General features: G+C 44.1%; 1 protein-coding gene across 3 annotated transcripts in view; it reads left to right on the forward strand.

The window, feature by feature from the left end:
* ADAM22 (ADAM metallopeptidase domain 22) overlaps nucleotides 1-17,724 on the forward strand; it is a 486,564-nt gene that overhangs the window by 75,400 nt on the left and 393,440 nt on the right. For all 3 annotated transcript variants that reach the window (XM_033931244.1, XM_033931245.1, XM_033931246.1), the window contains exon 4: nucleotides 12,438-12,504. In XM_033931244.1, the coding sequence (XP_033787135.1) occupies nucleotides 12,438-12,504 (67 nt within the window). The remainder of the gene's footprint in view (nucleotides 1-12,437; nucleotides 12,505-17,724) is intronic.

The raw sequence follows: 17,724 nt of genomic DNA on the forward strand, positions 1-17,724 counted from the left end.
GGCCAGGAGGGTTTGGGCTCCCTTCTGGCCCGATATTGTCGGGAAGTCGGCGGTCCTTCGGGGTGGGGGTGCGAGTGGTCCTGCCGGGGGGGGGGGGATGTATCGGACGTCGGGGAGTCGGCCGGGCAAGAGGGCTTGGGCTCCCTCTTGCTCCGATCGTGGATGCGGGTGCGGGTGGGAGCGCGTGCGAGTGGTCGTTCGGGGTGGGGGTGCGAGTGGTCCTGCTGGGGGGTGAATCGGGCGTCGGGCGGGGTGGGAACTATGTTTGAAAACTTTCGTATACCGCGCTCACGCATATAACGCGCGAGGGGTATGCGCGGTAGGTAAAAACGCGTATAACGCGCGCGTTATATGCGTGAAAATACGGTAATACTCCTAATATTTTTATAACAGGAGTAATAGGATAAGTAATACCATTTAAAGACAATGAACTTATATTGACAATATTTGGAGATGCTTAAAGAAATGTAGACCCCCTTTTACTAAGCTGTGGGAGCAAGTTCCACATGGCAAATGCTCCGACATCCATTCAATCCCTAAAGACTTTTCTGAGAAAGAAAAAGAAGTTAATTGGAATTATGATGGCAATGTCATTAACATAACTAAAATGCCATACACCTAAATCAGTTAAATTTATACCCAAAAGATGACATACAAATGTTAAAAAGTAAAGGTGAAAGAGGAGAGCCCTGGGGCAATCCATATGAGTTCCTCCATTATTAGAAAGGGTATCTCCTAATTTAACCTGATAACTTCGTAGTTCCAAATACCTCCAAAACCAATTAATTACTTTATCAGACAATCTAAATAAAGATAGTAAAATTCTATGGTTAACAAGAGTAAAAGTGCTACTTAAATCTAATTGAAAGACTAAAGCTTTTTGACATTTACTTAATAAACTTTTCAGTTAATCTAATAGTGAAACCACTTCTGTTTCAGTGCTATATAATGATCTGAAGCCAGATTGAGAACTATGCAACAATTTAAAATGCTCTAAATAATCTTGTAACTGAATGCATACTATACCTTCCAATAATTTTACAAAAGAAGGTATTAGAGCAATTGACCTATAATTAGAAACTTGGGATGTTGATTTTTTACGATTGAGAATAATAAGCAATATTATTGGCGGAATAGAAATCACTAATGTAATGTCTGGTAATTATTATGTGGCTCAGATCAACAGGAAACATTCATAAGAACATAACAATTGCCATATTGGACAAACCGAAGGTCCATCAAGCCTAGTATCCTATTTCAAACAGTGGCCAACCCAGGTCCCAAAAACCTAGCTAGATCCCAAGTAGTAAGGAGGAGAGTGTGGCTCAGTGTTTGCAGCAACAGCCTCAGCACCCTGAAGTTGTGGGTTCAAACCCTGCGTTGCTCCCTGTGACCCTGGGCAAGTCACTTAAGGGCAAATTCTATAAGATGTGCCCAAAAGTTAGGCGCCTAATTATGCACTGTTGAGCTCAATTCAAGTAAAATTGAGTGCTGCTTAATGAATCATTCTGAGCGGAACCTATTTTGGAGGTGCCCAAGAAATAGGCCAACTATAGGCACAATTAAATGTTTGGCACCTAGCTGAGCACTTTAGCACGTTTAAGAGCAGCGATTCTGCAACAAGCTGCCTAACATGTAGCCACGCCCATGCCTAACATGCATAACGCCTATTTTTTTGAAGGCCACCTACATTTTTAGAGGCGCCTTGTTGCAGAATCGCTCTTTCTTGATAGGCACCTAAGTTTCAATTATTCCTGATTAAAACATAAACATAAGAACATAAGAATTGCCGCTGCTGGGTCAGACCAGTGGTCCATCGTGCCCTGCAGTCTGCTTACGCGGCGGCCCCTAGATCAAACACCAGTGCCCTAACACTAGCCCTACCTGTGTACATTCTGGTTTAGCAGGAACTTGTCTAACTTTATCTTGAATCCCTGGAGGATGTTTTCTCCTATAACAGCCTCCAGAAGAGCATTCCAGTTTTCTACCATTCTCTTGGTGAAGAAGAACTTCCTTACGTTTGTACGGAATCTATCCCCTTTTAACTTTAGAGAGTGCCCTCTCGTTCTCTCTACCTTGGACAGAGTGAACAACCTGTCTTTATCTACTAAGTCTATTCCCTTCATTATCTTGAATGTTTCGATCATGTCCCCTCTCAGTCTCCTCTTTTCAAGGGAGAAGGGGCCCAGTTTCTCTAATCTCTCACTGTACGGCAACTCCTCTAGCCCCTTAACCATTTTAGTCGCTCTTCTCTGGACCCTTTCAAGTAGTACCGTGTTCTTCTTCGTGTACGGCGACCAGTGCTGGACTCAGTATTCCAGGTGAGGGGGTACCATGGCCCGGTACAGCAGCAAGATAACATTCTCCGGTCTGTTTGTGATCCCCTTCTTAATCATTCCTAGCATTCTGTTCACCCTTTAGACTTCTCATTTAGGAAATTATCCAAATCTTTTTTAAACCCCACTAAGCTAACTGATTTCACCACATTCTCTGGTAATGAATTCCAGAGTTTAATTACACGCTGCGTGAAGAAATATTTTCTCCGGTTTGTTTTAAATCTACTACTTAGTAGCTTCATCCCATGCTTCCTAGTTCTAGTATTTTTGGAAAGAGTCTACAAGCAATTCACATCTATCCTTTCCATTTCACTCAGTATTTTATAGACTTCTATCGTATCACTCCTGAGACATCTCTTCTCTAAGCTGAAGGGCCCTAGCTGCTTTAACCTTTCCTCATAGGAATGTTGTCCTATTCCTTTTATCATTTTCATCGCCTTTCTTTGTACCTTTTCTAATTCTGCTATATATCCATCAAAAAATTACAAATTACAGGGAAATACTTTTAAAACCAATAGGAGGAAATATTTTTTCACTCAGAGAATAAACTCTGGAATTCATTGCCAGAGGTTTTGGTAAGAGCGGATAGTGTAGCTAGTTTTAAGAAGGGTTTGGACAATTTCCTGGAGGAAAAGTCCATAGTCTGTTATTGAGAAAGACATGGAGGAAGCCACTGCTTGCCCTGGATTGGTAGCATGGAATGTTGCTACTCTTTGGGTTTTGGCCAGGTATTAGTTACCTGAGAACAGGCCACTGGGGCTGGGCTTGATGGACCATTGGTCTGACCCTGTAAGGCTATTCTTATGTTATTCTGACATATGGCAACCAGAATTGCAATATAAGAGCACCTATTTATAAAGATCCATTTTAAATTTTGAAGAAGCAACACGCATCAAAGAAGAAGGTCAAGAGTCTAACAGACAATATGATTGTGCGTATCTAGCATAAAGTTTGTTAACTAAAAACCAATCTGTTTTCTCAAATTCACTGCAAGACATAGCAGTTGGACAAAATTCTGTATTCTGAGTTAATAAATCTATATCACAATTTCCAATCTTATTACAAGACTTTCTCAGTTCTAATACCTTAGAACTAAAATAAAAAGCTAAGGAATCTGAAGTAGGTTGAGTTTTCAAAGAAGATAGTTTGTACGTACCTACCGTAACATTAGTCAAGTTGGACACTAACCTAAAAAGCTCTTTTGTGTTCAGTGAGTTTTCCCCACTATAGCAGAATAATACAAGATTTATGTCAGCTCTACGCTTTACACTATGAATTTGTTATGGTTTTGTTCCTTTGTTATTGAAAACTTTAATAAAAATCATTTAAACATAACATACATTTATAGTCATGCAACCATCAGTTGGGATTTAGAAGAGGATATAGTATGGAGACCGTCCTAACTTCAATGCTTGATTATCTTCATGGTCTATTTAGCAAAGGCACTAGTGCCTTAATTCTTGAGCTAGATTTTAGTAGTGCCTTTGATCTAGTAGATCGTGAAATATCGTTGAGTTGTTTAGACACAATAGGACTTTCAGGAAGGGTCTAGAACTGGTTTCAAGGTTTTTTGAAGAAAAGATCTTATCGAGTGATTTGTAACGGTAACTATTCTCATTCATGGAGCAACCCATCTGGTGTGCCCTAAGGTTCTCCTCTGTCGCCTACCTTATTCAACATCTACATTTACCCTTTAGGACATTTATTACAGAATTTAAATGAAAAATTTTATATATATGCAGCTGACATTTCTAATTTAATCCCTCTAAATAATTTTATCACTGAAATTTTAAACCAGATATCTTCTATTATGACTCAGAACAGTGGACAATTAATTTCAAACTGAAACTCAATATGGAAAAGACCAAACTTTTCTTGGCTAGTCCCAACGACAAAATAAACTCATTGCTTCATCTTAATGGTCATGACTACCTGATTATTAAATCTATCAAAATTCTGGGAGTCAGACCAGACTGACATTTAACACGAGCAGAATACACGAACTTAGTGGTACAAAAATGCTATTTACATTGTGGAAATTAAGAACCATAAAAAATATTTTGATCCTTTATCGTTCAGACTATTGGTGCAGGCATTAGTTTTATCTATTTTAGACTATTGTAACATCATCTATTTAGGAGCACCCAAAGAAATTAAGGATAATTCAGAATACAGCTGTTCGATTGATTTTTGGTTTAAAAAAGAACGACCATATTAGTCCATATTATCATTTACTTCATTGGCTGCCTTTGGAGACAAGAAGGGTATTATTCAGATTTTCCTGTATCTGCTTTAAGCTGATACGGGATTATCTCCAGCTAACCCTTTTCCTCATTTTGTGTTGCATAGACCATCAAGAGAAACTAGAAACTTCTACTTATTTGCTTACCCAAAAATTAATGGGTGTAGATATAAGACCTTCTTAGATAGGACCCTAGCATTTCAAGCTGGTAGGCGACAATCTTGGTTAGATAAATGTATTCAGCAAGCTATGTTATCCTATTGCTGTTTTCAGAAATTAATTAAGACCACTTTGTTCGATAAGTTTATTACTTAGTGAGTTTTATTATTGAAATTCTATTTTACAAATATTTGAATTTTTTACTGTATTATTGTATTTCGCTGATTGTCCAGCTCTTTTTAGTGTAAACCGCCTAGAACTTTTGGTTACGGTGGTATCTAATAAAGAGCTAGCCGCGCATGCGCACTCCTATTTGCGTGTTCTGTGCGCTGTAGGTCTGTGGCCGAAGGAGTGCGCATGCGCGCTAATACGTCACCTCCACAAGCCGGACCGCAGCCAGACGACGATCTCCGTTCCTCCTGCCGCCACCGCCGATCTCCGTTTCTCCTTTGCCGCTCACCCCCTTCTCTTCCCGCGGGCCCGAACGGCGATTCCAGCAGCGTGTGCATCACTCTTCACACGCTGCTTCGGGCCCTTCTACTGCCCTGATTTGCTCTGCCGCGTCTCTGATGATGTCATCAGGGACGTGCCAGAGTAAATCAGGGCAATAGAAGGGCCCGAAGCAGCGTGTGGAGACTGATGCAAGCGCTGCTGGAATCACCACCTTTGTAGTCCGGACCACGGGAAGGGAAAGGGGGGGTAGATGAAACGCTAATGCTGCTGCACAGGGAACTGGTGGGGGGGAGGGGAGGGAAATGGAGGGGAAGGGAATGCTGCTTTGGACAGACAGACAGAGAGAGGAAGGGAAACACAAAGAAAATAAGAAAGACACAGGGGCAGGTGCACAGGGAACTGGTGTGGGGGGAGGGAAATGGAGGGGGATGGAATGCTGCTTTGGGGGGGGGGGAGGGGAAGGGAATGCTGCTTTGGACAGACAGACAGAGAGAGGAAGGGAAACACAAAGAAAATAAGAAAGACACAGGGGCAGGTGCACAGGGAACTGGTGTGGGGGGAGGGAAATGGAGGGGGATGGAATGCTGCTTTGGGCGGGGAGGGAAATGGAGGGGAAGGGAATGCTGCTTTGGACAGACAGACAGAGAGAGGAAGGGAAACACAAAGAAAATAAGAAAGACACAGGGGCAGGTGCACAGGGAACTGGTGTGGGTCGAGGGAAATGGAGGGGGATGGAATGCTGCTTTGGACAGACAGACAAAGGGAGGAAGGGAGACAGAAAGGAAAGAAGAAAGACACAGGGTCAGGGAGATACACAGAAAGACAGACAGGCAAAGGGGGCCTGGACAGCCACAGACAGAAAGGACAGCGAGAGCTGCGTCAGGAGGGGTGCAGGATGCGGCAGTGGGAACTTTTCCAATGGGTGCAACTGGGCAGCTGTCGGGAACCTCTGATCAGGGGCAGAGCAAGGTAAGAGTATCATAGGGATAAGAAGGAGGAGGGAGGATAAAAAAGGAAGGGATGCCTACTGCTGGACAGGGGGAGAAGGAAAGAGATGCTGATGGACAGGGGAGATGAAGAAAAAGGAACGGAGGAGTAATGTTGGACAGGGGGAGAAGGAAAGAGATGCTGATGGACAGGGGAGATGAAGAAAAAGGAACGGAGGAGTAATGTTGGACAGGGGGAGAAGGAAAGAGGTGCTGCTGGACAGGGGGGAGGTAAAACAAAGGGAGAAGGGCTGCTTCTGCATAAGGAGAGCAGTGAAGGGGTGGTGGTGGACACAGTGGAGGTAAAAGGAAGGGAAAATGGACAGGGGGAGCAGGCAAGGGGTGGTGATGAACAGCCAAGGAAAAAGAAAGGCAGAAAGAAAGAAAGCGGCTAAGGAGAGAGAGAGAAAGAAAGACAGACACACACACATATGTTCTAGCACCCGTTAATGTAACGGGCTTAAAGACTAGTAAAAGAATAAAGTTATTATTATTATTGATCTCCACTGCTTCTCAGTATCTATACTTTTGTTCTTTCACCAAATTCATTCTAATCACCTAACAGAACATTTCATTAAAAGTAACTCTGCATCTGGCCATTTATTTAATTTACGATGATGGTTAGTTTTCAAATGTTTTCAAATATTGAATCAAGAATGTTAGTGCTTACAGTTTCCCAGTGAGTGGTGAAATTCTCTAATGAGTCCAAACCAGAATGGGAATCATAACTTGATGAAAACAATCCATGATCTATGGTTCCTCTACCAAGAACTCGTTTTTCTTGTGGTGCATTATTTATCCTAAATTTCTGCCAGTTAACATTAAATCTATATAAATAGTAATCTGACCAAAGAATGGGGTACCAAACTCCATCTGACAGTGGATCTGGAAATAATGAATCTTTAGAAGAAATAGTGACAAAATCTAAATTATGACCCTTTTGAAGTGAAGATGTAAAAATAAGGATTTCACAATTCAACTGCTGGAAAAAGGACAATAGGTCTTTAACTCTCGAATCAGCCTTTTCCTCTAGGTATACATTAATATTGCCTAACAATAAACACTGAGGTGCAGAAAGAGAATTACTAAAATCATGGATCTTTTATAACATTTCAAATGCCTCATGCCTATGTTTTGAAAGGAAGCTTACAGCATTTTGAAGTGGTGCAGTTTTCAAGCAAATTTTGCACATTTGGTTATTTATGGGGTCTTTTACTAAGGCGTGTCCATAAGATATAATGGGTGCATTAGAATTTAGCATGCGCTAAATTGGCTAGCACACCTTAGTAAAAAAAAACCCTTAAATGGTTAAGCAAGAAGGTAGTGGTGTATCATTTTGTTCAATGAATGAAGTGAAACGCTGTTAGTGGGACCGAGTTCTCAGTTAAAACAGTTAGGTTTTTGTTTCTAATGATTTTTTTCACTATAAAATAGAGCTATGAATTATTTACATCGGTTTCTTATACCTAAAAGATTGCTCTAAGGCTTTTCCCCATTTTATTGTTTTTAATTTTCACTTTAGCTCTGTCTCTGCATTGTGGTATTGAGCATAATGATGACACTGGGAGATTTTGTTGATAAGTTTGAGTTATGCCCAGAAGGGACCCAAAATGGCATTTGTTGTCACAGTGCTTAAGCCTGGATAGGAGCCAGCCCCGGTGAAGAGTATTAACAGGGATTGTATTGTGAGAGACTCTGCTTAAAGGACTAAGCCTGCGTCATAACAGCCAATTACAGTCCTCTTGATGTATATAAATAAAGTAATTTTTACTTTTACCTGCATCTTGTGTGTGTGTGTGTGCATGCCACATTTCTATGAGATCCTGCAGTCAGCCATGTACCACACTGCCACACAACATAAAACCTGTTTAATTGTAACTCTGTAATTAGTCACAAGCTGTCCAGATACTTTCCAGTCTTGTGACTGGTTATGAACCTTCAACACAACAAAAGAAAAAAGAAGACCCAAAAATCCACAGAACAATCAATCCAATGATAAAAAACAAAAAACTGTGGATGCTGATGCTGATGTTCTGAAAATGATTTATTATACGTCTTTTCACAATAAAACCATAACAACATAAAAATACATATGAAATAGTCTAACTGGACCCTACATGGTCCGTGTTTTGGTGAACACGGCCTTCCTCAGGGGTCCAATTGTGCCTTTTGTGCTTGTCTCCAGTCAGTTCTTACTACATGCTTATAGACAAGTACACTGTTTTTAGTCCATTTCTCTATTTGTGCATTTGACATCAATTGGACCCCTGAGGAAGGCATGTTCGCCGAAACACGGACCGTGTAGAGTCCAGTTGGACTATTTCATATGTATTTTTATGTTGTTATGGTTTTATTGTGAAAAGACGTATAACACTGCACAACAAAGTTTTTGCTTCCTGAACACTGCTGGGTGTTTCTTATAGAATTTTGGGTGCTGATCATGAATATTACATCAAAAATTACCCATCACGTACCATTTCAGAGAAATCTTCAATTTTGTCGTGATTTTTTCTTATATTTGGATGCAAACAATTTTTTCTCCCATAAGTGTCTTATCAACAACGGTTTGTGCCGCCTGGGTATGTCCATGCATAAAATCTAGCCAGGTTGGAAGCTGTTTTATGGAAGATGACATCCTGGGCATGTCTGGGCAGGTCTGAACGAGCTTGCGCTGTCTCACCATGCTATAATGGTGGCTTCCATACACCGATCCTGCTCATTTGGTTAATATAGATAGTCCGTGTGTGTATATAGTATCAGTATAGTAAAGTATAGTAGTATAGTAGCTGTAGCAATATAACAGTAAGTAAGCTTGATGCTATAGACGTTTTGGTGTCGGGCAATATGTCTCGTCGGTGTCGTAACAGCCGCGACACATTCTGCTATATCTGTGGGGAATATACACTTACGCCTCAGAGACGTTCGATGACTGCCCTTGTAAAGAAAGCCTATCATCTGTATTTTGGCTGCAAAATAGGTGATCAAGACAAGCAATGGGCGCCTCACATTTGCTGTGCGACATGTGCTGTTAGTCTGAGAGCCTGGCTCAGAGGTACTCGAAAGACGATGCCATTTGCTGTTCCGATGATATGGCGAGAACAGAAAGACCATGTGACGGACTGTTATTTCTGTTTGACTAATGTGTCTGGTTTCTCTGCCAAAAACAAGAAGTCAATTGAATATCCTAATCTGCCTTCAGCAATGAGACCCATGCCACATGATGACAGTCTTCCAGTTCCGAAACCACCAGAGGATTGGACCTTAGACGAACCAGATGAAGAAACTGCAGTGCAGGGTTCTAACAGTGACATTGACCCGGATTTTGAACCATCCTCATCAGGCGATCCACATCTGATAACACAGTCCGAATTGAACGATTTGGTCAGAGATTTGGGTCTGTCAAAAGCAAAAGCTGAGCTGCTAGGTTCGAGACTGCAGGAATGGTGTTTGCTATCACCAGGTACGAAAATTTCTGTGTTTCGAGACCGGCATCATGATATAACCAAATTTTTTGCACAAGTCGACAGTCTCTGTTTCTGTTGTGACATTGAAGGATTGTTCTCGGTCTTTGGTTGTGATCACAACCCGGAAGAGTGGCGTCTTTTCATTGATTCGTCAATGTTAAGCCTGAAAGCTGTTCTGTTGCACAATGGCAACGTTTATCCTTCAGTACCTGTTGGCTATGCAGCACATATGAAAGAAACATATGAGAATATGGAAATGTTACTAAAGTATGTCCAGTATACCAGGTATAACTGGAATATCTGTGGAGACCTCAAAGTCGTTGCTCTGTTACTAGGACTGCAGCTTGGCTATACAAAGTACTGCTGTTTCATCTGCGAATGGGACAGCCGAGACAGAGAGTCGCACTATTCTAGAAAGAACTGGCCACTCCGTAAAAAGTTAGTTCCAGGACAGAAAAATGTAGCACATGAATCGCTTGTTGACCCGACAAAGATATTTTTGCCTCCTCTTCACATTAAACTGGGACTCATGAAGAATTTTGTGAAAGCAATGAACAAGGAAGGGGAAGGTTTTCGTTATTTAAGACAGATGTTCCCAAGAATAACTGATGCCAAGATCAAAGAGGGTATTTTTGTTGGCCCCCAGATCAGACATGTTATGAGTGACAAGCGATTTGAAGATCTGTTAGTTGGGCCGGAAAAAATTGGCTGGAAAGCCTTGAAAGACGTTGTTGACAATTTTCTGGGCAATTACAGAGCCCCAAACTACATTCAGCTGGTAGACAAACTTCTCAAAGCATACAAGAGAATGAAGTGCAATATGTCACTCAAGATTCATTTCCTCCATTCACACTTGGACTTCTTCCCCGCAAATCTCGGTGCTGTGAGTGACGAGCACGGTGAAAGGTTTCATCAAGACATAGCTACGATGGAGAAACGATACCAGGGCAATTGGAATCCGTCAATGCTTGCCGACTATTGTTGGATGCTACAACGTGATGCACCAGACACTGAATATAAAAGAAACTCGGGAGCAAAACACTTTTAATTCTGTTTCATTTAGTCGCTTGTGCGAAACGTAAACTTGACTATATATTTTATTGTCAGTAAACATAAAAATGTCTATTTCTCATAGTTCTTACGTGATGCAGTAAAACCAAAACCATATTTGAGCATACCAAGTTGGTACCTGTCATAATCACCAAAAACTTTTCAGGAATCAAGACTTAACCAAAAAATTGTTGTGCAGTGTAATAAATCATTTTCAGAACATCAGCATCCACAGTTTTTTATTTTTTTGAAGTGCAAACAATTTTTATTGAACAATAAAGATACACTCAACAAACGAACAGTGGTGGTGTTCAATATAATACAGAAAGACTCCAAACTCAAACCCCCTCCCCCTCCCATTAAGTGAAACAATTATTTATGATAAAAGAACAAGAAGAATAGAGGAAGCAAAATGGTACAGTCATGGCATCAACAATTTTCCTACTTGTTCCAAACCAAGAGAGAACCCCCCTACAACACATGTCCAATCCCACATCCCAAAGGCCAGTAGCAAGAGAGAGAGAGAAAAAAAAAAAGGACCAGCCAGGAAATAACCAAAAAGAATACCTAAGTCCCGTCCAACACTCTCCACCCCAAGCTAGCCCCCCAACCCCCCAGAATAGAGACGAGGTAGAAGGAAACCAAAAAAGCTTTGGAAAACAGGATAGACTTAAAGCAAATTCAAAATTTGGCTGCGCTTTTGAGATGGTAGAGAATTAAGATAGGATTCCAAACAGCTAAAAACTGCTTTTTCCGCTTAGAGGTACCTTGTGCATCCTTAGCCTCCCAACCCAATAACTGAAGGATAGCCTGTCTCCAACCCTAATATGAGGGGGAATCCGGTGAGGTCCACACTTTCAAAATCGCTTTCAAGCCCAAAATACCAAGCTTCCGAATCCACAATCAAGCTCCCTTCCCTCGAACCCCACAGAAACGCAAGAATCCCAAAAGGAGCTCCTCAGGAGATAGCAGCGAGGGCTGGCCCAGAATGCTTCTAATAAAGACTCCAGCACGCTTCCAAAAGGTTTGCACAGAGGAACAATGCCAAAAACATGAAAGAAAGTGGCCTCTGCCAAGGTTCATTTCAAACAAAGAGGATCTGGGGCATAGCCCATTCTATGAAACTGGGCAGTTTTTTGTTTTTAGCGTTGGTTATGAACCTTACCACTGGGTTGTTTTCATTCTTGTTAGCACAGCTGTGCAATATGCAGAAGTAACAAACAATACAGAATGGTTTTGAAATACCATGTAACCAGGGCAGGATTAATTTGTCGAGGGCCTCTAGGCACACAAGTACACTGGGCCCCCTGCCCCGCCCCACCCCACCATGCGCCTAGGCGGAAACAGGAAGCTGCGTCAGAGGGAAGCTTTGGGCAAGCAGCACCGCTTGCACAATTACAGTTCCTGTTGTCTTCCTTACCCGCGTTGCTTGCTTGTCTTACTTTCCGTCGATGGGGGGGCCCGCGTTGACGATCGATGCTGAAGGGGCCCATCTCCGTTTGGAAAAAACAATGTTGATGCCCTCATTCATCGGGACCCCCCTGACCATTTTGGGCCCTAGGCACGTGCCTACTTGGCCTATTGGTTAATCCTGCCCTGCATATAACTCATTATAATGTATGTTCTGATGAATATTTCTGAAAGTTGCTGTGCAGAACGTGTACTCTTAAATTGTTCACTTAACGTTTAAATAGAAGTAAAATTTCCAATATTTATATATTTAAGTTTATATTTTTTATTCTTACAGTGATTTGCTATCATCAAAATACATCGAAAGGCATATTCAGCATGGAGGAAAGACGGTAGAGATCAAAGTAAGAAGGTTTTTTTCAGTCCTTGAATGTTTTCTCAGAGCTAAAGATTAATAAACAACAAACTATAAGGTGATTCCTTTTTATAGGACCAACAATACATTTTTTGATGTCTTTCAGAAGCTAATGCACCTTTCCATTGGACAGAATAGAATGAGCAAAAGATGGCAATACTAGAAAATATAAGTGACCCAAAGAAAGCATTCCAGTGAAAGGGAAAATGGTTGAGAAACTAAACTAAACCTTAGGATTGTATACCGCATCTTCTCTATAACAGTAGAGCTCGGCATGGGGAGAAAGGGTTGTGGGCGATGGGTGATCAGGTAGTAGATGTGTGTGGTTCATAATGCATTGAAAATCTAAATCTTTAAGGGTAGCCAAAAATTAGATGTTGGGATGCTGCACGCTGAACATGGATCCTGTAATGCGCAATTGCTGTTATAAAAGACTAGCACAAGTCTGCAGTTATATGCCTAACTTTAAGCATATGTAATTGCTAATTACTGCCAATTAAACACTAATTATAGCCAATATTTGGTTGTTAATGGCAATTAGCAACTTGTTAGCTAAGTGAGTTACAGTATACTCGAATATAAATCGATCTGAGTATAAGACAAGGTACCTTTTTTCCCCAAAAAAGGAGGAAAAAAAAAGATTGACCCAAATATAGGACGGGGGGTGGGGGTGGGGGGTTAATATTCTGTGCCCTGCCCCCCTCCCTGCCCTACTCTGTACCCAGCCCCTCTCCCTCCCTGCCAGGCTTGCCCCCTCCCAGGCTCTGCACCCAGCCCCCCTCCCTGCCCTGCCAGGCTCTGTACCCAGCTCCCCTCCCAGCCCTGTACACTGTCCTCTCTCTCTCCCAATAACCTACAGGCCTCCATTGGGCCTGCTGTATGACATGGTGAGCCAGAATAGGAGGGATCCTTCCTGTCTCCTGTCCCGGCGGACTCTGCCAATTTTTTTACTTCCCTTCCACCACCCCTGCGTACCTTTTTGAATCTCTGGTGGTCCAGTGGTATATTGGGCAAGAGCAAGCTTTTTAAAAACTATATTTTGGCAGAGGGTCATTACTGGTGGAAGGATATAATACATTTTAGTGACATTTTATCCAGGAATAGTGGCTATAGGTATGTATTTTGATTGGTCTCAGTTTTTCAGGCCTGGATTGTATGTTACTACAAGAGTCATCTGTGCTTGCTTTTTCTTTATATTGCAGTAGGCTTGTCCTGTTGAAGAAACAGTATTCCTGTAGAATAACAGTGGGCAATTAATTTTTCCAGACACATGAGAAACTGGGACTGTTTTGGAGGGCTGGACCAACCACTGAACTCTGCTCCACATTAATTTTATCTCTTAAAAAAAAAAAAAGCTGTAAATTGTATGGTTTTGATTAGCTGCTACTGATAGATGTTATGATTAGGCTATGAAAATATGAAACAGGCATAGTAAAATACTAAGGGGCTCATAAGAAAAAAAAAATGTTCAAAAAGTGGCCTAAATCGGTACATGGATGATCAAAAAGACAGATCATCCAAGTACTGATAATCAAAACTGGTTTATCTAAAACCAGCTTAGGCCTTTACCCTGCCTCTGAACGCCTACAGCAAAAAGAGGCGTTTTTAGAGGAGGGGAAAGGGCGGGAGGTGGGGGGGAAATGGGCCGACCTAGACTTAGTCGTACAACAAGTATAACCAAAAGTTTAACAAGGTTGCCCAGTCGGAACTTATACGTTTTGACTTAGACCAAGTCAAAACATGTATAAGTTCCGAATAGGGGCCACTGAGCTGATCGCAGCTGCCGGGATCAGCTCAGCAGCCCTGGCAACCTGCCCACCCCCCACCACAACGATCGTAGCAGGAGAGATGCCCAATCTCTCCTGCCAGCACCCCAACCCTCCCGACAATACCGGCAAGAGGGAGCCAAAGCCTCCTGCTGAGGCGCAGGCCCCCACCCCGACAATACCGGCAGGAGGGAGCCCAAGCCCTCCTGCCAGAAGGCAACCCCCCCCCCTCAAATATGGGCAGGAGGGATCTCAGGTTCTTCTGCCCACGGTGCACACCGCCACCCCCGATTGACCCCCCCAAACCCCTGATCATCCCCCCTGAACGGCCCCCCTAGCACCCCCAACCCTCCAACTTACTTTAAGGTTGGCCAGCCAGCCGGGTCCGAAGCCTGGCCGACTGGCAGGCCCGCCATCCTCATAATGGTGGGCCTGATTGAGTTAGGCGTCCAAGGCCCCGCCCATAGTTGGGGGGGTGTCGGAAGTTGGGGGATAGTGGGGGCCGTTGGGGGCAATCAGGAGTTCGGGGGGTCGAGTGGGGGGGATTGTGGGGAGGATATGCCTTGGGCAGGAGGGCCTGAGATCCTTCCTGCCCGTATTTGAGGGGGGTGGGGGGGTTGCCTTCCAGCAGAAGGGCTTGGGCAGTTAGGCGCCCTTAGGAGGATCTGTGGTGTCTCACAGGGTGCCGGTGTAGTCTCAACCACCGCCCGTCTTAGTGCGTGTCTTTCAGCCAATAGGGGTGGTGGTGCAGTCAGGCATTGGATCTGACTGGCAGCTTGAAGATCAGTGTTACAGAGGCATTCCCAGCATGAGGCATTCTCTGATCCAGCTATTTTAAGAGAGGTCACAGTGAGTAAAGGCTGTCACAGCCTGAGGTGAATTGGGGAAGGTCTGAAAAGTGGTGTTTTCAAGGTTTTTGCATGTCCCCTTTGTTTCCCCCACCTGAAAAATCCTAAAATCATCACAATGGGGAGTCCTGCCAGCTCAGCTAATCAGTGGGAAATTCCCCTGCTGTGATCAGCTGAGCTGGATGTGATGGGCAAAGAACCCACTAATACCTATCCCCGAGATCAGCAGGAAGAATGGTTACGTCCTCCTGAATGACACTCCCCACCACCAAGATCGGCAGGAGGGATACCTACTCCCTCCCGTCTGACACTCTACAACACTCCGCTCCGAGACCATCAGGAGGGATGCCACTCTCTCCTGCCAGACACCACCCCCCCAACACCCGTCCTTGAGATTGGCAGGAGGGATGCTCACTCCCTCCTGCTGCCGAACCCCCTTGAACCCCTTCTGAACGTAAACTCGCAGGCCTTGAGCATGCTCAGATGCTCAAGGCCTAGCAGAAGAGGAGGCCGATCTTCAGGCACTGGCACCAAGCACAAGACATGCCGGTGCCGGTGCCCAGATGAGGGTAAGAAGTGTCAGCGGGGGGGGGGGGGTGCCTGATCGTGGCGGGGGGGTGCCCAATCGCGTCGGGGGGGGTGTGCCGGATCGTGGCGGGGGGGGTGCCCAATCGCGTCGGGGGGGTACCGGATCGTGGCGGGGGTGCCAGATCGCGTCGGCAGGGTGCTGGATCGCGGGGGGGGGGGGAGGGTGCTGGATTGCGGGAGGGCGCTTATAAATCGAGCCATGCTCGGTTTACAAGGCACCGATTTTGCAAATGTTTTGCTCGTCTTGCAAAACACTCGCAAACCGGTGCACTCGTAAACCGAGGTACCACTGTACCTCCTGTGGGTTGGGAAAATGGGAATGTGAAGATAGGCCTCTGTCAGATCTAGGGCGGCAAGAAATTCCCCCAGAACCACAGCCACTAAGATCGACTGAACAGTCTCCATGCAGAAATACGATATCTTCAGAGCCATGTTGACCGACTTAAGGTCTAGAATCGGTCTGCAGTTGTCTGAGCCTTTCTTTGGCATGAAGAAGTATATCAGCCCAAGTCTACATCCGGGACCAGTTCTATGTCCCGAAGAACCAGAAGCCTTTTCATCATAGCCTGAACTTTGAGGGTTCTCTCTGGCTGGTCAGACATCACAAAGTGGTCTGGCATTGGAGCACAGAACTCAGTTTTGTACCCCTCCTGGATTACATCCAGAACCCAGTGCTGTGCCAATCAAAGACCAGACCAACTAAAAGGCTGACAGCCTGCCCCCCATCTGGTGGAGCTCGGCCTCTAACCTGGCGGTAATTGTGCTTTCTTAGCGGGTGATGAGGGGCAAAACCCCAGGGCTTGCTGTCTCCTGCCCCTGCTGAATGTCTGACGCGATCCCTGAAAGGGTCTTTTTGTCAAGTGGCCTCCCGAATAAATACAAAAATTGCCCCAACCTGAACTCCGGGGTTTGCTGTCCAGTAATGAATTGGGGCAGTGGTTCGTCACACTGGCCATTGGGTCATCTAGGCCCTTGCCGAAGAGCATCTCCCAGAATGAATCCCAGATTGGGCATATTATGAAGCTGTTCCTGCTTGGGTTCCACCCCATGACTCAGCAGAGTAGCCTGTTCATGCAGTTCAGCGCCACCTGCTGGATGAGGATTGAGCTCTGAGCTATAAAGCTCAATGCATCTTGGACCCTGTAGTTCAGTGTCACCTGCTGGACGAGGAGTGAACTCTGAACTACAGAGCTCAATGCATTCTGGACCCTGTAGTTTACCCACTAATTGGCCAGTGCCCTCTACTGCCCACCAACATAACAACATCCCTCGTGAGGGAGAATCCTCGACTGCCTCGTAAAGGTAACCAATATGACATGCACAGTGAACTGTTATTACGCTTTCCCACTACAACAAGTAAAACAAAAACCCAAAATACTGAATTCGTCTTTATATCAAACTGCCTTATCTTGAAACTCTCTCTCAATGGCATTGAGAACACTACAGAGTTAGCAATTGTTCATAAGGCACTTAAAACTTTTCTGTTTAGAAAATATGTACTTCAGATGGAATGATGTAATTTGGCAGTTTTACAGTTTTCTGTGATTTCATTGTGCTGTTTATTTTCCATTGATCCTGTAGTCAGCCGTAAACCTGAAGTCATTATGCCACTGTATAGATCCATGGTGAGACAGCACCTGGAGTACTGTGTGCAATTCTGGAGGCCGCATTACCGCAAGGATGTGCTGAGACTGGAATCGGTCCAGAGAATGGCCACCAGGATGGTCTCGGGACTCAAGGAGCTCCCGTACGAGGAGCGGTTGGGGAAATTGCAGCTCTACTCACTCGAGGAACGTCGAGAGAGGGGAGATATGATCGAGACATTCAAATATCTCACGGGCCGCATCAAGGTGGAAGAAGACATCTTCTTCTTCAAGGGTCCAGCGGCAACAAGGGGGCATTCGTGGAAAATCAGGGGCGGGAAACTGCACAGTGACACTAGGAAGTTCTTCTTCACTGAAAGGGTGGTTGATCGCTGGAATAGTCTTCCACTTCAGGTTATTGAGG

The sequence above is a fragment of the Geotrypetes seraphini genome, chromosome 2 (assembly GCF_902459505.1).
Source record: "Geotrypetes seraphini chromosome 2, aGeoSer1.1, whole genome shotgun sequence".
In the NCBI taxonomy this organism is placed as follows: Eukaryota; Metazoa; Chordata; class Amphibia; order Gymnophiona; family Dermophiidae; genus Geotrypetes; species Geotrypetes seraphini.